The 26,431-nt window shown below is 54.5% G+C and overlaps 2 protein-coding genes across 6 annotated transcripts; one reads left to right on the top strand and one right to left on the bottom strand.

Moving 5' to 3' along the window:
- Positions 1 to 2,870: 2,870 nt before the first annotated feature.
- On the top strand, positions 2,871 to 4,810 carry LOC123077833 (mitochondrial arginine transporter BAC2). Its single transcript, XM_044500166.1, has 2 exons — positions 2,871 to 3,206; positions 3,826 to 4,810. Exons 1-2 carry the CDS (start codon positions 2,931 to 2,933, stop codon positions 4,522 to 4,524), a joined length of 975 nt encoding a protein of 324 aa, XP_044356101.1. The 5' UTR covers positions 2,871 to 2,930; the 3' UTR covers positions 4,525 to 4,810.
- A 13,812-nt stretch (positions 4,811 to 18,622) lies between these two features.
- Positions 18,623 to 22,623, bottom strand: LOC123077832 (dual specificity protein phosphatase 1B). 5 transcript variants are annotated; one of them, XR_006436847.1, is made up of 6 exons: positions 22,371 to 22,623; positions 21,768 to 21,903; positions 21,295 to 21,415; positions 20,435 to 20,580; positions 18,971 to 19,094; positions 18,623 to 18,825 (listed from the first exon to the last, which is right to left on the bottom strand). XR_006436847.1 is itself a non-coding variant. In XM_044500163.1 (6 exons), exons 1-5 carry the CDS (start codon positions 22,524 to 22,526, stop codon positions 19,060 to 19,062), a joined length of 594 nt encoding a protein of 197 aa, XP_044356098.1. In that variant the 5' UTR covers positions 22,527 to 22,623; the 3' UTR covers positions 18,623 to 18,911; positions 19,054 to 19,059. The 5 variants fall into 5 exon arrangements, 4 of the variants coding, with proteins under 4 accessions (XP_044356098.1, XP_044356097.1, XP_044356099.1 ...); XM_044500163.1 differs by having other exon boundaries at positions 18,623 to 18,911; positions 19,054 to 19,094; XM_044500162.1 differs by having other exon boundaries at positions 18,623 to 19,094.
- Positions 22,624 to 26,431: the final 3,808 nt, after the last annotated feature.

Genomic DNA, 26,431 nt, shown 5'->3' with positions numbered 1-26,431 from the left:
TATGAGACAAACTCAATTCCATTTTTCTGTAATTTTCTTTTATAGACTAAACTAGTGATAAAACAAGAAACAAAAAGATTCGATTGCAAGATCTAAAGATATACCTTCAAGCACTCATCTCCCTGGCAACGGCGCCAGAAACTGCTTGATGTCTACTACGCAACCTTCTTCTTGTAGACGTTGTTGGGCCTCCAAGTGCAGAGGTTTGTAGGACAGTAGCAAATTTCCCTCAAGTGGATGACCTAAGGTTTATCAATTCGTGGGAGGCGTAGGATGAAGATGGTCTCTCTCAAACAACCCTGCAACCAAATAAAAAAGAGTCTCTTGTGTCCCCAACACACCCAATACAATGGTAAATTGTATAGGTGCACTAGTTCGGCGAAGGGATGGTGATACAAGTGCAATATGGATGGTAGATATAGGTTTTTGTAATCTGAAAATATAAAAACAGCAAGGTAGCAAGCGATAAAAGTGAGCGTAAACGGTATTGCAATGCGTTGAAACAAGGCCTAGGGTTCATACTTTCACTAGTGCAAGTTCTCTCAACAATAATAACATAATTGGATCATATAACTATCCCTCAACATGCAACAAAGAGTCACTCAAAAGTCACTAATAGTGGAGAACAAACGAAGAGATTATGGTAGGGTACGAAACCACCTCAAAGTTATTCTTTCCAATCAATCCGTTGGGCTATTCCTATAAGTGTCACAAACAGCCCTAGAGTTCGTACTAGAATAACACCTTAAGACACAAATCAACCAAAACCCTAATGTCACCTAGATACTCCAATGTCACCTCAAGTATCCGTGGGTATGATTATACGATATGCATCACACAATCTCATATTCATCTATTCAACCAACACATAGAACCTCAAAGAGTGCCCCAAAGTTTCTACCGGAGAGTCAAGACGAAAACGTGTGCCAACCCCTATGCATAGGTTCATGGGCGGAACCCGCAAGTTGATCACCAAAACATACATCAAGTGAATCGCGTGATATCCCATTGTCACCACAGATACGCACGGCAAGACATACATCAAGTGTTCTCAAATCATTAAAGACTCAATCCGATAAGATTACTTCAAAGGGAAAACTCAATCCATTACAAGAGAGTAGAGGGGGAGGAGCAACACAAGATCCAACTATAATAGCAAAGCTCGCGATACATCAAGATCGAATCACCTCAAGAACACGAGAGAGAGAGAGATCAAACACATAGCTACTGGTACATACCCTCAGCCCCGAGGGTGAACTACTCCCTCCTCGTCATGGAGAGCGCCGGGATGATGAAGATGGCCACCAGTGAGGGATCCCCCCTCCGACAGGGTGCCGGAACAGGGTCCCGATTGGTTTTTGGTGGCTACGGAGGCTTGCGGCGGCGGAACTCCTGATCTATTCTGTTCCCCGAAGGTTTTAGGGTATATGGATATATATGGGCGGAAGAAATACATCAGGGGAGCCACGAGGGGTCCACGAGGGTGGAGGGCGCGCCCAGGGGGTGGGCGCCCCCCCTGCCTCGTGCCTTCCTCGTTGCTTTCTTGACGTGGACTCCAAGTCTCCAGAGTTGCTTTCTTTCAAAAAATAACTTCTCCAAAAGGATTCATTCCGTTTCGACTCTGTTTGATATTCTTTTTCTTCGAAACACTGAAACAAGGGAAAAAACAGGAACTGGCACTGGGCTCTGGGTCAATAGGTTAGTCCCAAAAATAATATAAAAGTGCATAGCAAAGCCCATAAAACATCCAAGATGGATAATATAATAGCATGGAACAATCAAAAATTATAGATACGTTGGAGACGTATCAGAAAGTTCGAACGGAGGGAGAATGGTGGCGGTGAGGGAGGGGGCTAAATAGGGGTGGACTCGGCGGGAGGAGAGCCGAAATCCCCCCCCCCCCCCCCCCCCCCGATTTTTCAGCGACGCGGGCGAGCTCGCGCCATCTCCCTGGTCGCACGAGGAGAGAAGCGCATCGCCCTCCCCTGCCTCGCCCGAGCCAGGCTCGCGAGCTACTGCCGATTCGGGCGTTTCCCCTGGGCCTGGCCTGGATGTGCTTTAAGTTCCGTGCGATGCGGGCCGCACAGTAAACACAGGCAACCAAACGGGTAAAATTCTTTCCGCGCGGGTCAGGCTGGGCCATATGCAGGCAACCAAACACGCCCATAATGTTGCTCAATACTATCAACAAAATGCAAACATGAAGTACTCCCTCCGCTTCCATAATTTTTTGTTGTGCCTTTAGTTCGAATTATGGAGCGAAGGGACTAGGGAACAAAAAGCAGGCTACATTCTAAATGGGCGTGATACACTGGCACGTCATGGGGCAAATACGACGGCCTGCGCCTGCCCCATACGCAAGCCTCGGCAAATACTCCACTCCGCTTCCACTACACTAGGCTAGCAAAGCAGAGCAGCAACGTATTCAGGTTGGGACGGACGCTCGGGAACAGAGCGCTTGTCCGTTTCCTTCGCGCTCACTCCCCGTGCCCACAAATACCGCCACCCGCCATCTCTCTCCCAGTACATGTCCTCACTTCTCTTCTCGCTCTTCTCCTCCTCCTCCCGCGGTGCCATTGCCGCCCGTGCCCTACCAACCCACCCACGCGGAAAGCATTCGCTTCACCCACCGCCGCACGCGCCGCGCGTCAGGCCGGCCGTCCGTGTTCCTCGGCTCCGCCCCTGCTCTCCAACGAGTCCGTGCGGATAGAGAGCCCTTTTCCGCTTTTGGAATCGGCACCAAAAGGGAAGCGGGAGATCCGGGTGCTTTTCTTGGCCGGCCGATCCTGCTGGTATATACGATCCGGTCCATTCCCCCGCGCGAGGGCGCCCGAGAGAGCGGCGATTCCAGGGGGGGGGGGGGGGGGGGGGGGGGCGGTGGTCTGGTCCGTGGATGGTCGTCGTCGTCGTCGTTTGGCCGGACCGTGTCGATGGAGTTCTGGCCCGAGTTCTTGGCGAGCAGCGGCGGGCATGAGTTCGTGGCGGGAGGCGTCGGCGGCATGGCCGGCGTGCTGGCGGGCCACCCGCTGGACACGCTCCGCATCCGCCTGCAGCAGCCGCCGCGGCCCGTGAGCCCCGGGATCACCGTCGCGCGGGTGGCGCGCCCGCCTTCCGCCGTCGCGCTGCTGCGCGGCATCCTCCGCGCCGAGGGCCCCGGCGCGCTCTACCGCGGCATGGGCGCGCCACTCGCCTCCGTCGCCTTCCAGGTGAGCCAGCCAGGTTTAGGAACGTAAAATGTTTCACGCAATCAGGCCGCCCGGCGTGTGGAGTCCATGAGATCGTGAGTTCTTTGGTCACGTCTTCCTTTTTCCAAAAGTTTGCAAATATCGTTTTCGAGAAGAAAGTGTTCAAACAGATGGTACTACTACACGACATGAACATCTATGACACGACTAAGTAAATGAGCTAGTTTTTTTAGGATAGTAAATGAGCTAGCTATCATATAGGACGGCGTCACTTTACGTGCTACTACGAAAAGATCATTTGTTTCTCCTCTTGCTTGGCGCATTTGAAGTCTTGTAGTTTTGCATCCTCCGCCTTTGCTTCCTTTCCCTGTATCGTTGCGTCGCGCTCATTCCGGTGGTTCACATGGCGTGGCGGCCTTTCTGGTCTGTGAAGTTGTGCTCGACAATAAATGCTGTAAAGTACGATGATGCACATGTTTCATGTTTGCTCGTGAGATTAGGCTTGCGTCGGAACGTACTATGCTGCCTAACATTGGCCATTTGGCCAACGACATTTGCAAGTCTGCACTCCGTAACAGTGCGTGTGCTGTATTTGCAGTAGAATCATGTCAGAAACTGAGCTCAGAATTTTATGTCGCAGAATGCAATGGTCTTCCAAGTCTACGCGATCCTCTCGCGGTCGCTGGATCGACGGATGTCCACCTCCGAGCCGCCCTCCTACACAAGCGTGGCACTCGCCGGCGTGGGCACCGGGGCGCTGCAGACGCTGATCCTGTCCCCCGTGGAGCTCGTCAAGATCAGGCTGCAGCTGGAGGCGGCGGGGCGGAAGCGCCAGGGGCCGGTGGACATGGTCCGGGACATCATGCGGAGGGAGGGCCTGCGCGGCATATACCGCGGGCTCACGGTCACCGCGCTCCGGGACGCGCCGTCGCACGGCGTCTACTTCTGGACGTACGAGTACGCGCGGGAGCGGCTGCACCCGGGCTGCCGGAGCACGGGGCAAGAGAGCCTCGCGACCATGCTCGTGTCCGGCGGCCTAGCCGGGGTCGCCAGCTGGGTCTGCTGCTACCCGCTGGACGTGGTGAAGTCGCGGCTGCAGGCGCAGACGCAGACGCACCCGCCGTCGCCGAGGTACCGCGGCGTCGTCGACTGCTTCCGGAAGAGCGTGAGGGAGGAGGGGCTCCCGGTGCTGTGGCGCGGCCTCGGCACGGCCGTGGCGCGGGCGTTCGTCGTCAACGGCGCCATCTTCTCGGCCTACGAGCTGGCCCTGCGATTCTTGGTGCGCAACAACGGTCGCCAGACGCTGGTAATGGAGGAGATGAAGTGCCATGATCACTGATGCGAATGCGATTCCATCCGTTCGCAGCAATGGAGTTGCCCGCAGCGGCATGCGCACGTCCGCGGGGTTGTACATAGGATTATAATCCATGGGACTGGGAATCGGTCGTGGAGATCATACCATTTGCAGGTGTGGTTTTCAGAGCGTAGTAGCAGTTAGTTGCTTCAGAATTCACAGAAATTGGCACTATAGGTGTGCTTGTTGACGACGACGATCAATTCTCCAATGTCTGGGGAGAAGCTATTACATGTATAGTACAAGAAAATCAATGGAGATCATGAGTCAATGACCAGGTGTGGGACCAATGAACTGCGATCAGAATTCTTGTCTGACGGGAGATTGTGTTCTCAGCCATGGGATCCCATGTATGCTTTGCTCACGTTGCGTGGATGGCTCCAGAGTCATGAATTCCCTCGTAAGCACGAGCGCGACGGTGCAAGTGATGCATGGAAATGCAGATTTTTCCTGGTAGCTCTCAGTGGCAAGTTTTCACAGGAAGAGGGCAAAAACGGATTAGCTTTCTACGGAGCACTTGTGGACGATACAGAATTGCCATTTCTGTGGAATCCTGCGCCACTACTTGCGGTAGATACCGTGTGTTTACCACAGCCAAACAGGTGTGATTCCAATTCCAGATGGGATCACGCTGATTTGATGTTGAGGTCCCCGTCTCCCGGATCCCTTCCTAGGAGAGGGGAGCCCCACGTATAGAACGACGCAGTTAAGTAAAACACTCAGGGCGTGTTTGGTTAGTTTCTCCACCGGCCTGACTAGGAGAGCAAAAATGAGCCAGGAGCAGGGCATGGATAAGAAAAAACAGGGTCAAAAAGTAGATGACTAGTTGATTGGTTGCCTGCATTAGGGGTTTTGTCATCGGGATGCAATTTTCACCCGGCATTTGGTTGCATACATGCATATGATTAGGAGTTAACAACAAAGCTTAACACCCACCAGGTTTGGCATCTCATTTCGTCGAACACGTTGAGCGCGCCGGAGGTTCCTCTGCCCATCATGTCCACCGCCAGCTCCCGGCGACCATGGGCACGCTCGCCACCTGGACTCGTCCACGCACGGCACCGTGGCCGCGCCCGGCTCGTGGCCGTGGACGCGCCCAGCTCCGGCGGCAGCCGCCCCGTGATGTTGTTCTGCAGCAGCCTGAAGCCCCGTACACTTCAGAGTTCATAGAGCACACAAGCAAGCAAGAAGACTAAGAAGTAGCAGCCTGAAGCCCCGTGCACTTCAGAGTTCAGAGAACACACAAGTAAGCAAGAAGACCAAGAAGCAGCAGCCGCGCCGGACGCTCGCCCATGAGCTCCAGCCGCTCCAGGTCGCGGTGTCGTGCTTTCCCTAATCATTTGATGGATGTGGAGGAGTGTGCGAGAGAATTGGGTAGATCATGGCCAGGTCGCGGTGCCACATGAGCGTGGAGGAGTCCACGGGCTCCAGCCGCTCCAGGTCGCGGTGCTCGTCCACGAGTGCACGCGTCGGTCCGGCTTCAGCTTCAGCGTCAGCAGGAGGTGCGCGCGCACCAGCTCCGACCGCGTTGTCCGCTGTTTCGCCCGGGACCCCCGTCCGGGCCGCCCGCTGGAGCTCCGACAGGCCGGCCTGCTTGAGCGCTGCGGCCGTCGCAGTGAGGCGGTCCCCGCAGACGGATCCGGTGAGGGCGAGTTCGGCGGAGGTCCGGCGATGGGATGCCCGCGCTTGCGCCGGCAGCGGGCGGCGGGAAGCGCGACCGGGGCGGCGAGCGAAGTAGGCGAGGGTGTGCTCAGAGATGAGGTGCTCAGAGAGGAGAGGGATTAGGGAAGGTTAGGGAGGTGATTATCTGTCAACACGTACGAGCCGAGCCACCCAGGTACGCTCGAGAGCATCGCTCGGGCCTGGCTCACAAGAAACTGCTGATTCGGACGTTTCCAGTGAGCCAGGCCCAGAGGTGCTTTAAGAACCGTGCTATGCAGGCCCAACAGTATATGCGTGCAATCAAACAGCCCATCTCCATAAAGATGCTGCATCGCGCGGGCTTGGTTGGGCTCGATGTGGCAACCAAACTCGCCCTCAAAAGTTGTGTGGAGAGGAAGGAGATGGGGAATTCATACTTCAGTATTTCATTTACTGTTAAAACACCCGACACCACTGGGTCATATAGCGCGTGTGTGCCTCCTCCTAGTGGTGCATGCCGGCGGTTAGGGCATCCCAACGGCGACCCGGATTTACATCGCTAAATAATCTGTAATCGGCAGCAAGAACTCTGAATCAAGAAAAACACCAAATCGATTGGAAATGTACGCTCCCGTGGGAGTCGAACCCTCCATAGGTGCCTTGTTCTATCGAGAGATGAGCTAAGGAGCGGCAACCCCTACATGAGTTCTTTGTGCCGTCCAGAAGGGCACCAGAAAAAAACCAATAAAAGATCAAACGAAGCGGAATTGGTAACGTCCATGGACAGGGGAACCAGTCCGCGGACATGGATGCGGGAGGCCGTCATCCAACGCTGTCCGCATACATACGGCCAACAATTCAAACTAAGTGGACGAAATTCGTTCAAACACGGCCGGATTTCATATAAACATAATGGATTTCACTTAAACTAGGATATTTTTTACATAAAACCAAACGATATTCCGTCCGGTAAACTAAAAACCTTAAAACAATAACCCTAAACTACTCTATACTTGAGATGAGCTCGCAGGCCATGTCGGGCTGGCCGACGGCTCCTCCTTCGTCATCGTCGCCCGATCCGGCGTCGGAGTCGTCGGGCTTTGGGCGGCGGAAGATGGCGGCGTCACGGCAGGGCTTTCCGGAAACCATGTGACGCTCGCGGATGATCCTCTCCACTTCCTCCTATGTCGTGCGCAGTGCAGCCGCGACCACCGACAACGTGGGTATGGTGAGAGGGCGCTGGGCCTGGGAGGAGGCGGCGATGATCTCGCTGAGAGACCACTCCTCGTCGTACTTGGCCATCTCTCCGTCGAGGCGACGGAGACGCCGCTTGCTCGTCTCCGCCGTCTTCACGTAGCGGTCTGGGGCCTAGGCGTACGCCAGCTCCGGGTTCGCCGCGATGTGTGGCGGCGGGACGTTGGAGTTTACAGCGCTAGAATTAGATCAAGAAGTGCCACAAGGAGCCCACGGGCCTGGGGAGCGCCCGGCAGCTTGTCGCTCCCTTGTGGCTCTTCATGTCTTCTCTGGAAGCTTCTAGGGTCCCTTCTGGTCCAGAAAAAATCGTTAAAAAGTTTCATAGCGTTTGGACTCCGTTTGGTACTGTTTTCCTGAAAAAGCCAAAAACATGCAAAAAGACAACAACTGGCACTGGGCACTAGGTTAATAGGTTAGTCCCAAATATGATATATAATTGCATAATAAACAACCAAGATTGATACTGTAATAGCATGGAACAATCAAAAATTGTAGATACGTTGGAGACGTATCACAGCGACTTGATGGCTGCCGTAACGGGGGTCCGGCTGGTGTTGTTGTTGTCTCCAGCCGGCCTGGGGTTAGCTGGCTAGGCCTGGATCGCTTTGCCAGTTGTGTCGAGCCGGACCTGAATGCGCAACACAGAGTCGGCCATGGCGTACTTGTCCGCCTTGGCCATGAGCTCTACCATGGTTGCCGGCTCGGAGCGCATAAGCTTGTGCTTGAGGAGGGTGCCGTCTCGGCAGCCCTTGGTGAAGTATTGGATCGCCTGCACCTCATGGACTCCCGCGTAGGAGTTGCGCAGCTCCGTCCACTACGTGAGGTAGTCGCGGAGAGACTCGTCCGGCCCCTGGACACAACTGGAGAGCTGGCGGAGCCGGCCGGGGCGCTTGTAGGTGTCGGTGAAGTTGCGCATGAACGCGTCCTCGAAGTCTAACCAGGTGTTCATGATGTTGGCCGGCAGGTCATTCAGCCACGTCCCGGCCGAGCCAAGCAACATGAGGGGCATGTAGCGCACCGTCACACGTTTGTTGCCACTGGCGATGTCGACGGCCATGGTGTAGTCGGCCAGCCAATCCTCTGGCTTGGTGACCCCATTGTTCCTGGGGGTGTCGCGAATGAGAGTGAAGCCCTTGGGAAAAGGCTCACCGTGGATGCGCGGCCCGAAGCAGGCCGGGCCGACAGAGCTCTCCTCTTCTAGCGCGAGGGACCGCACCAGCCGCTCGATGCGGTGCCGAGCGTCGTGCTCGTCCTGGGGCTCGTGAGGCCCCAGTCGGTTGGTGATCATGGGACACGCAGCTGGTCCAATAGAGGTTGGCCGCTCCCGCCGCACGGACGGGCGTTGCCGAGCCGACTGCCGGCGCCCATCACCTTCTGGCTCATCCAGCCGGCTCATGACAGCCGTCATGTCTCGGTTGCGTTGGCCCTGGCGCTAGCTCCCGTCGCTGGGAGCAGGCGAGGAGGAAACCTAGAACATATGTCGGCGGGCACCGGCCAGCTGCCGGTCATCCTCCTGAAGAGGAGGGGACTTTGAGCCGGAGGCAGTCGGCTCGAACTACGCCAGCAGTGACGAGGTCACGGATGTGCTGCTGCTACTGCAACAATTCCTAGCCTTCCGGGTGATCCAGGTCGGGTGTGGCTTCCTGAGCTGCCCTCATGTTCTGGACGGGGGTATTGTAGATAGGCCGGTTCGCGCCAAGCAACTCACCAATGGCACGGCCACGACGCCACACGTCCCGCGTCAGCTAGGCTCAACGCCAGCCGGACTGAAGTTGTAGGCGGTGTTGTACTCGCGCTGCGTGAACTCCATCTTGCGCTGCGCGGCGGCGAGCTCGGTAGCCTCAGCAAGCAAGCACAATAGCGGGTCTCCTCGAGCTCGGCCGCGGCGGCAGCCAGATTGGCACCAGGCATGATGGGGGTACGCAGGTTCTGCACCGCCGTGTGCAGGGGGTTGGACTGGCCAGCCCGGGCTGCATCCGCAGCAGCAGCCGCCGCAGCCGCTCCCTTGCTGCGGCCGGACACTTGGCTGGAGCCGGTAGTGAGCACCTCCACGCAGACGCAGAGGTCGTCGACATCGTTGGAGACACCGCTGCCGCCGGATGGCAGCGGGTCGAAGAAGGTGAGCACCTCGCTAGGGTACTCATCGGGGGTGAGCGTGACGAAGACGCGCAACTCCCCGAAGGGAACGACGGAGCCGCCTGCAGGGCACGCAGCGTCCGCGTCAAGCGATGCGCCGTACTAGCGCAGCCAGACGCTCCAGGCATGCCGATCAAGCCGTGCGATATGTGCTCGAGGGAGTGTAGGGTCTCGTTCAGAACGTGACTCCGGACGACGCCTCGTGAAGCCCCACGGTGGGCGCCAGCTGTCGTGGTATTCTCACGGAAGATGCCATTGGATTGCTTATCGAAGGGGGTTAGGGCCAGAGAGCATCGATGGGTTCCGGAGTTGAGATTGGGCACGAGCAAGCGGAGACACACGACGTACCTAGGTTCGAGGCCCCGTAGGGGAGGTAACACCCCTAGTCCTGCCGGATCGACTATGAGGATCACAGGGTTACAATGGTGCTCCTGGAGCTGTCCGGGTGGAGGAGGAAGAGGGAGCCAGCTCTCCTTCTTGCCTCCCATGAGTGTGTGGGTGTGTGTAGAATGAGCTGACCCCTCTCTGGGGGGCTCCTGGGAGGTCGTATATGTTGGAGACAAGAGTTTTGGCAATGCTTCATGATGTATTGATCGGTGCATAGCGCACGTATATATGGAGTACAAGGTGGGCCACAACCTCAACTATACAAAGACTAGGAGGTGGGCCAGGCTATACAATATACATGCACAAACCATATATTCAACACCCCCCTCCCCGCAGTCGAAGCGTCGCCGGAGACGCAAAGACTGGACCTGAACTCCTCGAAAACAGAAGTAGGCAGTCCTTTCATCATGACGTCGGCGAACTGCTGCGCCGTCGGGACGTGGAGGACCCGGATGCACCCAAGAGCCACCTGCTCACGAACGAAGTGTATATCGAGCTCAGTATGCTTCGTTCGACGATGATGGACCGGGTTGGCGGAGAGGTAGACGGCGGAGACGTTGTTGCAGTAGACGAGCGTGGCCTTGTGAACATCACAAAGCAACTCCTGAAGCAGCTGACGGAGCCAAGAGCATTCAGCAACAGCGTTAGCCACTGCTCGATACTCAGCCTCGGCACTCGAGCGGGACACAGTGGGCTGTCGCTTGGAGGACCAAGAGATCAGGGGCGGCCCAAGGTAGACACAGTACCCCGAGGTGGAGCGCCATGTGTCCGGGCAGCCGGCCCAGTCCGCATCAGAATAGGCGACAAAGTCGGTGGAGGCGGAGGCCGTCAGCGTAAGTCCCAAAGACTGGGTGACGCGTATGTATCGGAGAATACGCTTCACCAGAGTCCAGTGGGAGTCGCGCGGAGCATGCATGTGGAGACAGACCTGCTGAACAGCATACTGCAAGTCGGGGCGCGTCAGGGTCAGGTACTGCAAAGCACCCACAATGGAGCGGTAGAAGGCCGCATTAGATGCAGGCGAACCCTCCAAAGCGGAAACCTTGGCCTTGGTGTCGACGGGCGTAGGAGCGGGCTTGCAGTTAAGCATGCCAGCTCGATCGAGAAGCTCATGGGCGTAGCGCTGCTGGTGCAGGAAGAACCCATCTGGCCGTCGAACCACCTCAATGCCAAGGAAGTAATGCAGGGGACCCAAGTCCTTCAGAGCAAACTCATCGCGAAGACGAGCAGTGAGCCGCTGGAGGAGCACGACAATGGATGCCGTCAGAATGATGTCATCGACGTACAGCAGCAAGTAGGCCGTGTCAACTCCGTGATGATACACAAAGAGGGACGCATCAGAGCGAGTCGATGTAAATCCGAGCGTCTGCAGGAAGGCGGTGATGCGCTGGTACCAGGCCCAAGGTGCCTGCTTCAACCCGTAAAGAGAACAGGAGAGCAAACACACATGATCTAGATGCGTGGCATCGACGAAGCCGGTGGGCTGGTCACAGAACACCTGCTCAGCGAGGTGACCATGCAAGAAGGCGTTGGACACATCCAACTGATGCACAGGCCAAGCGCGAGACACGGCTAGCTGGAGCACGGCGCGGATCGTGCCCGGTTTAACAACCGGGGCAAATGTGTCGGTGAAGTCCACGCCCGCGCGTTGTCGAAAGCCCCGAACCACCCAGCGAGCTTTATAGCGCTCGAGAGTACCGTCCGGACAAGTCTTGTGCCGAAAGACCCACTTGCCCGTGATGATGTTGGCACGGGGCGGCCGAGGGACGAGCTGCCAGGTATGGTTCCGCTGGAGCGCGTCGAACTCTTCCTGCATTGCAGCGAGCCAATGAGGATCCCGAAGGGCGGCTCGAGCTGGCGATGGGAGAGGGGACGGCTCAGAGATGGAAGCAGCGAGAAGGTACGCATCGCTGGGGTACCGTGTGCTCGGGCGGAGGGTGCCAGCCCGAGAGCGAGTCATCGGACGGGGCAGCGGGTCCGGAGCGGAGACGGGTGATGACGAGGAAGAGCCCGCCTCCTCCGAGGCCGCGGGCGAGGCCGCCGGCGAGGCGCGGGGAGGCCGCCGGCGAGGCGCGGTGAGGCCGCGGGCGAGGCGGCGGGCGAGGCGACGGCGTGGTCGGGGACGTCAAGGGCGTCGCGGGCGCCGAGGAAGGTGCAGCCCTCAGGGCAGCCAACCGGGGAGAAACTCGACCCGTGGCGCGGGGGGCACCCTCAAAGCCAGGAGGCGGCCCAAGAGAAGCACGTGGGCGGCCGTCACCGGGAGCGGGCAAAGCCGTAACATCCGAAGGTACCTGCTGAAACGGAAAAAACATCTCATCAAAGTAAACATGTCGTGAAGTGATCACCCGATGTGAGATAGGATCATAGCAGCGGTAGCCTTTGGTGTTGGGGGGATAGCCGAGAAAGATGCAGGCCACAGACCGAGGTGCGAGCTTGTGAGGGGTAATGGAAGCGATGCTGGGGTAGCACAGGCAACCGAAAATACGGAGCTCAACATAGGAAGGTGGCGTGCCAAACAAGAGGTGATGAGGTGCAAAGTTCCCGCGAGTGCGACAAGGACGAATGTTGATGAGTAGTGATGCGGTGGCGAGCGCGTCGGGCCAAAAACGTGGTGGCACGTTGGCGTGAAAGAGGAGGGTGCGAACGCAGTCGTTAAGAGTGCGAAGCACGCGCTCAGCGCGGCCGTTTTGTTGCGAAGTGTACGGGCAAGTGAGACGAAAGATCGTGCCGTGTGTGGCGAGAAGGTTGCGGATCGCAAGGTTATCAAACTCCTTCCCGTTGTATGTTTGCAACCCATGAATGGGACGTCCAAACTGCGTGGAGACATAGGAGTAGAAAGCGGTGAGAGTGGCAACAGAGTCCGACTTTCGCCGCAACGGGAAGGTCCACACATAGTGCGAAAAATCATCAAGTATGACAAGATAATAAAGATAGCCCGTGTTACTTGCAACAGGAGAGGTCCAAACATCACTATGAATTAACTCAAACGGGTATGATGCGACATGCGAGGAATTGCTAAAAGGAAGACGAACATGTTTGCCGAGACGACAAGCATGACAAGTGTGATCGTCGATCTTATTACACGTGAATGAAAAACTCCGAAGAATATGACGAAGGGTGGCGGTGTTGGGATGACCGAGACGGGCGTGCCAAAGGTCCACTCCGGCGGAAAGCGCCATGGGTGCAGCAGCAGAGGAAGTGGATGAGTGGACCGGGTAGAGCTCGTCGGGGCTGTCACATCGGTGGAGCACCATCCGGGTACGGGCATCCTTAACAGAAAAGCCAAACATGTCAAATTCAACGGTAACATGATTTTCACGTGTAAGAGAACGAATGGAAACAAGATTTTTAATGATGTCAGGAGAGACAAGTACGTTAGAAAGATATAACGACATGGAGTTAGAAGGAAAAGCAGCATGGCCGACATGATTAATAGGCATGGAAGAACCGTCACCCACGGTAATGCGAGCAGCGGTGTGAACGGGGTGAGCGGCAAGAAGGTTACCGGGGTTGGCGACCATGTGAGCCGTGGCTCCGGTGTCCATATACCAGTCGCCACCGCCAGTGTACTGCTGCGGCGTGGGGGCGGTGTGGAGGGCCGCTAGGAGCGCGGGGTCCCAAGGTGCCGGCGGAAGAGCCGGGGCGGACGGCGCCGGCTGAGGCGGTGGCGCCACGAACCCACCGGCCGAGGGCAGCCCGTAGGCCGCGGAGGGGCCGTAGAGCGGCACGGGCGGGTACGGCTGAGGGGCCGCATGAAGCGCCTGATGAGCGGCCGGGCGGGCGCCGAAGAGGCCCGGAACGGGGGCATGCGATATAGGCATGGAGTACGCGTGCACAACCCCGGTCCAGGGGTTCTGGCCGGCCTGCCAGGGCGCCGGTGGGAGCTGCTAGCTGGTGGTGGTGGCACGGCGCCCCGCCGGGCGCAGCCGGCTGCTGCTGCTGCTGTTGCGGCTTGCGGCCCCCGCGGCAATGCTACTGCTGCTCGGCAGGGGGCCGGCGGCTGCTGCGGGTACGGGAACCCGGGCGGCGGCGGCGCTGGGAAGGGACCCGGGACGGGCCTCGGCGGGGCGGTGGGCGGCGCACCGCCGCGGGTACCGGCGGTGAGGGCGGTGTGGGTGGCCCGGGTGCGTGACATCCGCATCCTCCGCTCCTCCAACTTCAGATACACAACGATCTTCGGGAACGTCGGGTTGGTGATGAGGGGGATGTTGGAGGCGGCGTTCCCGAAATCGTCGTTCAGGCCGGCGATGAGGGTGTTGAGGAGGAGCTCGTCGGAGACCTTCTCACCAAGGTCACGGAGCTCGTCAACAAGCTTCTTGAGGCGCATGCAGTAATCATCAACAGACGTGTCGAGCTGCTGGCACCCAAAAAACTCGCCGTGCAAGAAAACCTTGCGTTGGAGCACGTTGTCGGTGAAGAGGCCGTTGAGCTTGGTCCAAACGGCGTGAGCATCATCGTCGGCGGAGACCACCGTGTGGAAGAGGTCCTTCGAGATGGTGGTGTAGAACCAACGGATGAGAGTGGCGTCGATGGACATCCACTCCTCATCGTCCTCCATGAAGCGGGAGTCCACGGAGCCATCGATGTGATCCCGGATGTTGTACTCCCGGAACACGAGGGCGAAGTACGTCTTCCATGCATAGTACGTGGAGGTGAGGTGGTCGAGGACGACGGGAACCCGGGCGAGGATGTTGAGGTCGCGGATGACAACGGGATCGGGACCTTCGAACGGGTTGGTGCGGCGGTTGGGGTGGTGTCGGAGGAGCCGGGGGAAGGCCATGGGGGGATGGGGTTGGCGGCGTCTCACGGGGAAGCGGCGCGGCCGAGGGGTGGAGGCGCGGTCGGGTGGCGGCGCGGTAGGGTGGAGGCGGAAGCGGGGGCGGCGGCGCACACGGGGGCGGCGGTCAAGGCGGCGTGGGATCGCGGCGGCGACGGCGGCGGGTGGTGGTGGCGGCGGCGGTGGGTGGCGGCGGCGGGGATGGGGATCGCGGCGGCGGCGGCACACGGGTTAGGGTTAGGATCTTAGGTATGATACCATGTTGGAGACAAGAGTTTTGGCAATGCTTCACGATGTATTGATCGGTGCATAGCGCACGTATATATGGAGTACAAGGTGGGCCACAACCTCAACTATACAAAGACTAGGAGGTGGGGCAGGCTATACAATATACATGCACAAACCATATATTCAACAGTATAGACTGGCCTCCCAAGTTACAAGTGATAAAATAAGGGGGGCAGGGCCCAGTTGTCATCGTATCTAGCCTGCAGTGGGACCTGCCGGCTACACGTCACGGTAGCTCGTCATCCTCTACGTCACAGAGTGGGTGGCACTATGCGCCCACTGTGCCACGTCATGCTGACGCCGGTTGCCCCGGTCAATGGTACTGCAGACACTGTGGCACGCTCTCGTTAGAGCATCTCCAGCCGCGCCACCAACAGGACCTCCCCAGGCATTTTTGCCGCGCCGGCGCCCAAAAATCGGCCCAGTCGCGCCCCCAGGAGCCCGTTTTTCGCCGGTTTGGGCCGAAACTGGCGCCGACGGACCCAGGCCGAACCCGGCGCGCTGGGGGGCGCCCGAGGGCGCCGGGGCGAGACGTTTTGGCGCGGAAGTGGATGGGCCCGCCGAGTCAGCGGCACGCCGCTTCGTCGCCCTCATCGCCTCGGTTCCCGGGGGAATCAATGCGAAGGCTGCCGCGCTGCCACGCCGGTCAGCCTCCATTGATGCCTCACGGGCGGCGCAGTGAACGCGCAGCGACGCGCGTCCAGCCACGCGTCGCCCGGCATGCAGCCCGCCGCCGCCCAGCGAAGGCTATAAAAGGCGACCTCCTCGCCGGTGGATGCCACAGCTCTCATTTCCCCCCTCTCCGGCGTAGTAAGCAGCACTCTCCCCTCTTCCCGCCGACAAGAAAGATGGCCGAGAGGTACCCAGCCGACGGCGTGGTAGCAAACGGCTTCGGTCGCCGCCACCTCCAAGAGGCGGAGGCGCGGCTGCTGTACGAGGCGGAGTACCCGACGCCCCCGGACATGCGGGTGCCGGGGACGTGGAGGCTGAGCGCCGGTGGCGTGCCGGTGCCACCGGTGCCCGAAGGGGTGGCGCACCGCACCGAGATCGCCCGCATTCGCTCGTCCATGACGGAGGAGCAGCGGAACAAGCCGCGCTACGCCGCCGACAGCCACCACCTTTGGACGATGTATTTCGAGCGTCGCCGCGAGGAGCTGCTCGCGTCCACCAATGGCGTCATCCCGCGGGGCCGCCACAACGCCGACGAGCGGCGCGAGTGGTGGGGCATTCCGGGCCGCACCCTCGAGGCCGTCCTCGACCACGTCGAGACCGGCAACACGTCGCGCCTCGAGTACCCGCTGCGGCCGTCCTTCTCTCACCGCCGCAGTAGCTCCTGGACGCCGCGGCGGATGGAGCTGGGGTCCTCGTCGTCGTCGAGCTCCGGCTCGCCGACCACGCTCTGCCCCGTCAAACCCGAGCCGGAGGAGACACCGCTCCGGCGCTGCACCCGCAGCGGCGCCCTCGTCATCAACGAGGCCGTCCGATCCTCCCCGCGCGGATCCTACCGCCTGGTCCGGCCGAAGCTGGAGCCGGGGCTGCTCCCGGTAAAGCCGGAGCACGTCGAGATGGCGGCCCCTGACGACGAGTCCGCCCTCAAGTGGGCGAAGAAGGACTACGTCCGGGAGTAGGTACGCCGCCAGCGCCGGGCGCACAAGGAGCTCCAGGCCCGTCGCCGCGATCGCGAGGAAGGCTGCATCATCGTCCTCGACAGCGGCGATGAGGGCGAGGCCGGGTCGTCTAGCGCACCACCGCGCCTCGGCGACCCGGGCCAGGGCTGCAGCAGGGACGACGCCAGCCCAAGCCAGCCGCGACGACGACGACGACGACGACGGCGGCAGCGACTACACCCGCTTCTACAGGCTCCTCGACATGTATACGACGGCGACGGCGATGGCGGCTAGGCGTAGTTTAGGCGTTGTTAAGGCGTAGTTTGCATGTGTTTTGTGTTTTTTTTTACAAATTTCAATGAAATTTCGCCAAGTTTGTGCAAAAAACGCCGAGTTTAAGTATATTTGGTACGGACGTCGCCGAACCCGGGGCGACCTGTGGGCCGACGACTGGGAGCTAGGTCGCTCCCAGGGGCCAATCTAGCGCCGGCGGACCCCCAGGCGGCTCTTTTTCAGTGCCCTGGGGGGCCGAACGGCTGGAGATGCTCTTAGTCAGCGATACCGCGCACACTGTCGCCATGCTCTCCCCGATGCGGGAGCGGTGCTCTCCCTGACGTGGGAGCGGTCTTGTCATACAGCGGGGTGGGACGGGTGCTGACCCCGCCGGCCGCCGGCTGCAGCCAACCGGCCCACGCGTGGGGCCGTGCCTAGCCGGCCCTCGGCAAGGAAGTCGGCTGGAGTGCCAGCCGGACTAAGAGCAACTCTAGCAGACCCCGCAAAAACTTGAACCGCAAAACGCGTTTGCAGTTTCACGAAGATCGCGTTTGCGGGTCGAAAACTAGCGCGGCCGAACAAATACTGTAAAACAAACTGTAACACTAGAATAAAGAGCTCCTTCCTTCAGTCCGGCCGTTGCCGCCCCTTCCTCCAGCCGGCCGCGCCCAACCCCGTCGGCCGCGCCCCGTCACCCGCAGGCCATGCCCCGTCGCCCGTCGGCCGCGCCCCATCGCCCATCGGTCACGCCTCGTCCCTGCCGGTCGCGCCCCATCACCGCGCCGGTCGCGCCCAGCCTCGCCGGCCATGCCCCGTCGCCTCCGTCATCCGCGCCCAGCCTTGCCGGCCACACCCCGTCGCCTCCGTCGTCCGCACCTTGCTCTATTGCCAGGCGAGCCGTGCCCCTTTGCCTGCCACGTCGGGAGGATTCCGACGGCCAGGCTGAGGTCATGGGAGGCCACGACGATGTCGAGCTTGTCCAATTCGAACCGGCGGCGATCGATTGCGGCGTCTAGCAGCCTTTTCCGATGTGCGATGATGAATTCCGGCGAGTTTAGGGCGGATTCCGGCAAACTCCGCGGCGGCGTGTTTGCTCCGACGAGGTTTGACCGGTATACGGGGCCCCCTATATTCGGCCTTCCAACCTCCAAAGATAAGGGTTTCGGGTGTGCATTTGCGGTGGCCCTTAAAAAATTTACGGGTTAGACTACTTTTACGGTTTCTGTTCTGGACACTTTTTTCGCCCCAAACTGTAAAACGCAAAATTTTTACGAGTTTGACCACTTATGTGGGGTCTGTTAGAGATGCTCTAAGGGGTGTCGGCCGCCCTGATGTTTCGAAAAAGGGTCTTGTGCTCCCGAGCCTACCCGGATGTTTCGAAAAAGGGTCTTGTGCTCCCGAGCCTACCCGGGGTCTTCCCCCCGACACACACACACGTAATGAAAAGGCAGTGCTCTTACCGGTTGCTAAAGAGACATGATTCCTAAACAAATTAAATACAACATCACTAAGATGCAACATCTAATGCGTTGGTATGCCTGTCTCTAATTTTGTTTGTACAATCCGATATGAAAACGTCCAAAATAGCGTCAACCGAGCCAGACATTTGTAGTCTTCCTTGCATGCATAGCATCATGGCCGCGAAGTCAAAAAACTACCATGTACCAGGAGCGTGATCAGTAATAACAGAATAAACATAGACAACCACGAACACCGAACAGAAGCTAATTCATACGCTTGCACAAGCACCATACCATTTTTATTCAAAGATCATACATATACATCTTTCATTTCAGAAGGCGGCTGCTGCTGCTGCTGCTGAAGATCATTGAGCATCAAAATGGAACAGATCTTTTACCACAGTCAACAGGAAAATTCCCCGTGATTCAAACAGGCCCTAAATGAAGAGGGCAAAGGTATCATCTGCATTACAGGGAACATTTATTACAGGGGAGACTGCTGTATCATCTGCATTCTTGTAGCGCTGATTCCTTGGGCTAAAAATTACCCTAGAACATCACAGAATCAATTAGGGGAATGAGCATAATAAGATGGCCGGAACTCATACCGGTTGCAACGGCCCTGTTTGATTTCTGGAGGTGATAACATGCAGTAAGGAAGCTATTGATAGCGGGTTCTTGATATTTACACCTGTAGTTAGTTAGATTGCAACGTTCTTTGTCCCTGCTCCACTGCACACCGATAGAAGTTTGGCATGTAAGATTACTCCGTCTGTGGTTAGGCCTATGATAAACTAAGAACTAGACATGAACTAAAAGATGACGAGTGAAAACTTAGTGAATACGATTAATACAATTGAGTCATGGTACCAATGACATCTAATACTTGGATCCATGCACAACAACAAAGCCTTTCAGTCCCAAACAAGTTGGGGTAGGCTAGAACTGAAACCCATAAGGTCTCGAAACTTAGTCATGGTTCTGGCACGTGGATAGCTAACTTCCACACTTCCCTGCACATGGCTAGTTCTTTGGTGATATTCCAGCCCCCTTCAGGTCTCTCATTACAGACTTCCCATGGATCCATGCATCTCACCAAAAAACGTGTTTGTTAAGCGTCAGAGGTAGTAACTGACAGTGACTAAGGTTGAGAGTTAAGGAAGAAGAGATGTGTATACAAAAAACGGAAACTCTAACATTAGCAAACTTAACAAGGGGTCTCTCTTTACGGACTTCCCATGGATCCATGCATCTCACCAAAAGACTTGTTTATTAAGCGTCAGAGATAGTAACTGACAGTGACTAAGGCTGAGAGTTAAGGAAGAAGAGATGTGTATACAAAAAACGGAAACTCTAACATTAGCAAACTTAACAAGGTTCCAGTATGCTTTTCTTCAAGCCATGTTGCTAGGAAAATGTTGTGTCAACAAGCAAAATAGCATACTTCCTGACAAAATAAATATCTCAAGGCAGTAACGGGAAAATAGTACCCCCTCCGTCCCAACATGCCAAATATCTTCAGGCAGTAATGGGAAAATAGTACTGAACCTACTTCTATGCTGCCAAAGTTTGGTTTAGCAACAAAAGGAGAGTTTAATCAGCTTATATGTGCAGCCTTGCTTGCAACTGTCCTACTCCTTAATCAGGCTGGTTCAGGGAAAAACATTACAGCAAACATCTTTCCACAGAAAATATAGCTTCACTATAAGCAATTATACACGGAGAAAACATTTAGAAACCCATTAAAGGCTGGCTGGCTATGTGGGGATTATTTAGGTCCAGTAGTTACATATTGGCAAGGACTTGCTACAGTTTCCCTTGCAATTCAAAGGATTTAGTATATCCCTTCAGGTCGAAACAAGCCCTAAAGATTTGAATATACACTTGCAGTCAAATCATAGGTTAGGATCAAATGAAATAGACACAAGAAGCTATGAAGGAATTGACACCCGTAATACTAAGTTGCTGTTACTTGGAAAACTAGGTTATTGATATGAAAAGAAGCAGGACATATGTTATACAAATGAAACTTACAAAATGTCGTCATAAAACAAGAGATATTTGTATTTTACCTTGCAGAGACTTCTCAAAGTTCACCAGCTGGGATATAAAGCCCGCATTGGGTGCTATTTGAGGTCGTTTGCTTCTAACTAGTGACATGGCACTTTGCAGGCTCATCTGATGCTTCTTCATAAGATATGCAAGAATAACTGTGACACTGGAAATTTAGATAAAGATCACCTCAGAACTAATTTGTCTCGATAATGTGCTTCACATTTCGGTCACAAAGCCAAAATATTATCCATGACACATCTACAGATACAGAAATATGTGATTTTATATAACAAAATATTGCTCTAAATTTTAAATGGCACCACACAATACTACATACCAATTTATTATAATGATGACTAAGAAAGCTGTTTCAGTTATTAAATAGGAAAAAGGGCTATCAATCAGGAAATAACCGATTCAGGATTATGTGACCGACTAATCATTCAACGGCATTAAGAAACACGCTGTTATACTTCCCATAACAGATTCTCGTTACATGCTAAGTGGATGCGTCGATTCACATGTAAATATGTACATTTATACTAAATCCAAATAAGAACAATTTTATCATATATGCATATTATTAATTTTCCGTTTTGACAATGAAACATCATCATGCTCATGTCACTGGTATATCACATCATGTTTTCATCTGTATTTGTTCCACTAAAAGTATAGCCTTCCACTTTAGAATATATTGGCAAAGAAAACAAATTTTGAATTAAGGCTATCGCCTTGGCACGGCACTCTAAAATGCATGTTTCGTTGGGCCAGCAAGAAGACTTTGACTAGGTAGGTAGGGGTGGCTGATAATATAACAATATTGAACGCATTCCAAAATAATTGACATTAAACAACTCGTAGGAAACAACTTTACCTCCGCGACCGACCTGCAAAGCAGTGAACCAGCACATTGCCACCAGTGCAGATACCCTCATCTATGAAAGTAAAGCATTCACCGAAATGCTTTCCCAAATCAGTGTCTGGGCTGTCAAGTACTGTGTCAATAAAGAAAGTATGTTTTTAGTTCTGCATGGAACTTTGGATGACAAAAGAAAATTGCTCAGGTAGACACAATCAGTAAAGGCTAAGAAACATGTCAAAAAGAAGTAAAGGCTAAAAAACCACTAATACAAAGTAAAGATTTAGATGTTCCAATCTAAGTTTGTTATCAGAATACGAATTCTCTAAACCAGAACTGATACACATCAATTTTAAATATAACGAAGATGGTAAAAAGTTGGCTAACATGTCTACCAAACATATCAGGAATGTCAGGATCTTGGGATTATAAAGGTCATAGGCCAATATCTTAGCTGGAAACACAGGTAAAAATTAGGAGAGCGGTACCCTCGATCTTCTTGTACGTAAATTCTGCTGGAAAAGCGGGATTCAATGATCTGGCAACAACCAAGATGTGGGTGATGTTCAAGCTCTTCAGAGCCTCGTTATTCAGTGCTGCTCCAACAGAACCCAGGTAGAGGCCCTTCAAGTGATAGAATCAAGATGTCAATCAAAGTAATTCAACTGCTTCACATAATCCTTTTATTTCATAAAGTGCAAGTACGTTATCACCTGATACACCTGTTGTAAAACGTACTCCTACATGTCAGCATGAATTATGGCTAGTTTTCTATACGCCATACAAATGCTAAAGTTAAGATCAACCGGAGAATTCTCCACCTTCCATTGAACAGAAAAGGACCCTCGTTCTTCTACGGCCAATAACATTCCAAGAAGTTAGCAACATCTAATGGTAAAAGCTACAACACAAATTCCAGTTCCACAAATAATGGATCGCACGATCTAGATCGACGAATCCTAGTGAATCTGCATCACGAAACCCCAGCCATGCTCCAAACATTGGATGCCGCAATTACATCACTAAATCGCATCAGGTAATCCTATTAGGCGGGAAACGGTGGTGGAAGAGAGGTCGTGGAGCCATCAGACCTGGTCGACGAGGCAGGGGGTGTTGTCGGCCTTGCGGTACCTCGCGGCGCACAAGCCCTGCATCAGCGCCATGAGCACTCTGGTCTGGTGCTGCTCGTAATCGTCCATCTCCTGCTCGTCCCTCCCCGCCGATTGCCCCGCCTCCGGCACCGACATCGTCAGGGGCTCTTCCCTCCCTCGTCCTGACTCCCAACGAATCCGGATGGGGAAAATGGTGAGGATATTTCTCTTTCCTTTCTTTCTTTAGTATAAATATAAAAAAATGTACCCACGGTCAGTAAAACTTATGGCTCATACTAATTTTGTCACTGGACTTTAATACCGGAATCAGGGTGTTTAAATTGCCCTTAATGATCACTAATCATGCTTATCCATTGCCCTTACGAATTTTTTTCAATTTGAGATTGCTTTTAGCACGCTTGCCCGTACGACTGCAACAAGGGTATAAATATTCTAGTCAGTTAGCCGCGATTTAACTGACTGTATTAGTATTAACTAGCAAAATAGTCTGTGTGTTGCAACGGAGAGAACATAACACACATTCTTAACATAGGCTTCATCCTGGATGGACTCGAGGATAGCCTGCTGCTCCGCCATCTCGTCCGCTTGGGCGACGGCGAATTCCGCCTCCGCCTGCTCCATGTTGAAGCCCGGAGCCGGTGCCAGCTCATGCTCCGGCTGCTCCGCGTCCTCGTCGTCCTCCATCGGAGCCGGCTACTGCTCCTCTCCATCCTCCTCCTTCGCCTGCTCCTCCTCCTCCTCCTCCTCCTCTGGCTCTGGCCTGAGCATGACGCAGGTGGTTATCTTCTTCCAAACCAAAGGGAACCCGAAGAGTGTGGGGAGAGCGTCGGAGCGGGAGAGAGGAGGTGGACGGGCTCGGGCTGGCGGCGCGGAAAGGAGGAGGTGGATGGGCTAGGGTTGGGGGACGTCGGTCGGCTTAAATAGCCGGATTTGGCCTCGGGCGATGAGCTAGACAGGTGCCACGCGGCGTTCAACCCCCCCCCCCCCCCACCGGAGGAGACGTCCGTCGGAACGCCGGGTTTCCGGGCGATTCCGCGTGAGACCCGGACATCAGTCCGACGTGGCAGACGCGCCCGGGTGCCCCATATCCGCCTATATTTGGGCTAGATATGAGGGGTGCCGTCAGCCCGGGTGTTTGATGCCCGTTTAAGGCGCCCGTCTGGATCGAAATTTGACCGGTTAGTGACTGGATGACTCACCCGGACGTTTGTGGCTGATTTGGGGCGTCCGGCTATATATGCTCTTAGGACCTTAATAGGGTTTGATGTTCCTACAAAAGAACCCTGACAAGAACAAGCATACCCTCGAAGGCTCGTTCGAGCGAACGGCATCACTAGATAGTGTTCCCTCAAAAAAGAAACACCCACAGAAACGTTCAAGAATTTCCATGCTATAATAAATAGATTTGTCATGCTATAGCAGAGAGATTTGTCATGCTAAGAACAAAATTGTGATGATACAACAAAGAAAATTACCATGCATAAAAAATGTCAAGGATTTTGTCATGCTAAAGCAGAGAGAATTGACATGCATTCCAGAGATTCGTCATGTTGTAGCAGAAGGATTGTCGGGCTAACATGAGGAAGTTGCCCACATGTTTAGGAATTGCCATGCTAGGCAGAGCAGTTGTCGTGCATGCTTCTAGTAATGGCTATGTGCGGGTGCCATGCTACACACAGGTTCGCTCCCTCGGGAGGTGAATTGAAGCGAAAGATTGTGTCATTTCCTAGGAGGGTGTGTGGGAGCGAACAATGATGATGTAGGGTGGAAACCCTAAGGCCAATCTTTCACGAAATGGAAGGGATCCTACGAAGAACAGAAAAACACAAGGGGAAACACGAGGAGAAACACTCAAATCAACGGGAACGATCACACATGTGCTAGATCCATGAACATAAAGAGTGGTATAAGATCCAAACGCAACAAAGGACGATACAAGAGGTGGTAGTTCTTCTCCGTGAGGAGGTCTTGGGGTCTTCCCGTGAGGGTCTTGAATCCACTTCGAGGATCTTCTCCGTAGAGGTTGCGATCTCCGATGGAGAAGGTATCAAGTGGATGAGCAAAGCTCTATCTCTCAAATGAGCTAATCCTTTGCTAACCCTAAAACGTGAGGGAGGGGGAGTATATATAGTCTAGGGGGCGAAGGGATACATGGGCCTCAACCCTTTACTGTGCGCAGACAGGGGAGGCCGGATGTCCGGGGGCAGGAGGGCCGGATGTCCGGGGTGGCGCCGCTCGGTTATGTGAAGAATGACGAATTTACAGGCGGGGGCCGGATGTCCGGGTCAGGTGATCGGGCCGGATGTCCGGGCCGGGGCCGGATGTCCGGGACCTGTAGCTTGACGGCTGGGCTGCTTCGGCTGATGTTCCAGGGGTCGGATGTCCGGGTCATGGGGACTTCTTCGGCTCCTTCCATGGGTTCTCTTCATCCATGGACTTGGGGACTTGTCCGTCTCCACATGCATTGCTACCTCTTGAGCACTGTGTTGGTTTTCCCTTGAAGAGGAAAGGGTGATGCAGTAAAGTAGTGTAAGTATTTCCCTCAGTTTTTGAGAACCAAGGTATCAATCCAGTAGGAGACCACGCTCAAGTCCCTCGTACCTACACAAACAAATAAGAACCTTGCAACCAACGTGATAAAGGGGTTGTCAATCCCTTCACGGCCACTTGCAAAAGTGAGATCTGATAGAGATGATAAGATAATATTTTTGGTATTTTTATGATAAAGACAAAAAAGTAAAGAAAGCAAAATAAACGGTAATAGAAATAGCTTGTTGACGGGAGATTAATATGATGGAAAATAGACTCGGGGGCCATAGGTTTCACTAGTGGCTTCTCTCAAGAGCATAAGTATTACGGTGGGTGAACAAATTACTGTCGAGCAATTGATAGAAAAGTGCATAATTATGAGAATATCTAGGCATGATCATGTATATAGGCATCACGTCCGTGACAAGTAGACCGACTCCTGCCTGCATCTACTACTATTACTCCACACATCGACCGCTATCCAGCATGCATCTAGAGTATTAAGTTCATAAGAACAGAGTAACGCTTTAAGCAAGATGACATGATGTAGAGGGATAAACTCATGCAATATGATATAAACCCCATCTTTTTATCCTCGATGGCAACAATACAATACGTGTCGTTTCCCCTACTATCACTGGGATCGAGCACCGCATGATTGAACCCAAAGCTAAGCACTTCTCCCATTGCAAGAAAGATCAATCTAGTAGGCCAAACCAAACTGATAATTCGAAGAGACTTGCAAAGATAACCAATCATACATAAAAGAATTCAGAGAAGATTCAAATATTGTTCATAGATAATCTTGATCATAAACCCACAATTCATCGGATCTCGACAAACACACCGCAAAAGAAGATTACATCGAATAGATCTTCAAGAGAATCAAGGAGAACTTTGTATTGAGATCCAAAGAGAGAGAAGAAGCCATTTAGCTAATAATTATGGGCCCGAAGGTCTGAGGTAAACTACTCACACATCATCGGAGAGGCTATGGTGTTGATGTAGAAGCCCTCCGTGATCGATGCCCCCTCCGGCGGAGCGCCGGAAAAGGCCCCAAGATGGGATCTCACGGGTACAGAAGGTTGCGGCGGTGGAATTAGGTTTTCGTGGTGCTCTTCGATGGTTTGGGGGTACGTAGGTATATATAGGAGGAAGAAGTAGGTCGGTGGAGCCACGAGAGGCCCACGAGGGTGGAGGGCGCGCCCAGGGGGGTAGGCGCGCCCCCCTGCCTCATGGCCTCCTCGTTGATTGCTTGACATCCACTCCAAGTCCTCTGGATCACGTTTGTTCAGAAAATCACGTTCCCGAAGGTTTCATCCATTTGGACTCCGTTTGATATTCCTTTCCTTCGAAACACTGAAATAGGCAAAAAAAATAGCAATTTGGGCTGGGCCTCCGGTTAATAGGTTAGTCCCAAAAATAATATAAAAGTGTATAAATAAGCCCATTGAACATCCAAAACAGAATATATAATAGCATGGAGCAATCAAAAATTAGAGATACATTGG

The sequence above is a fragment of the Triticum aestivum genome, chromosome 3D (genome assembly GCF_018294505.1).
Source record: "Triticum aestivum cultivar Chinese Spring chromosome 3D, IWGSC CS RefSeq v2.1, whole genome shotgun sequence".
Taxonomy (NCBI): Eukaryota; Viridiplantae; Streptophyta; class Magnoliopsida; order Poales; family Poaceae; genus Triticum; species Triticum aestivum.
The sequence above is the reverse complement of the archived record's forward strand: the minus strand, read 5'-3'. Positions and strand labels throughout refer to the sequence as shown.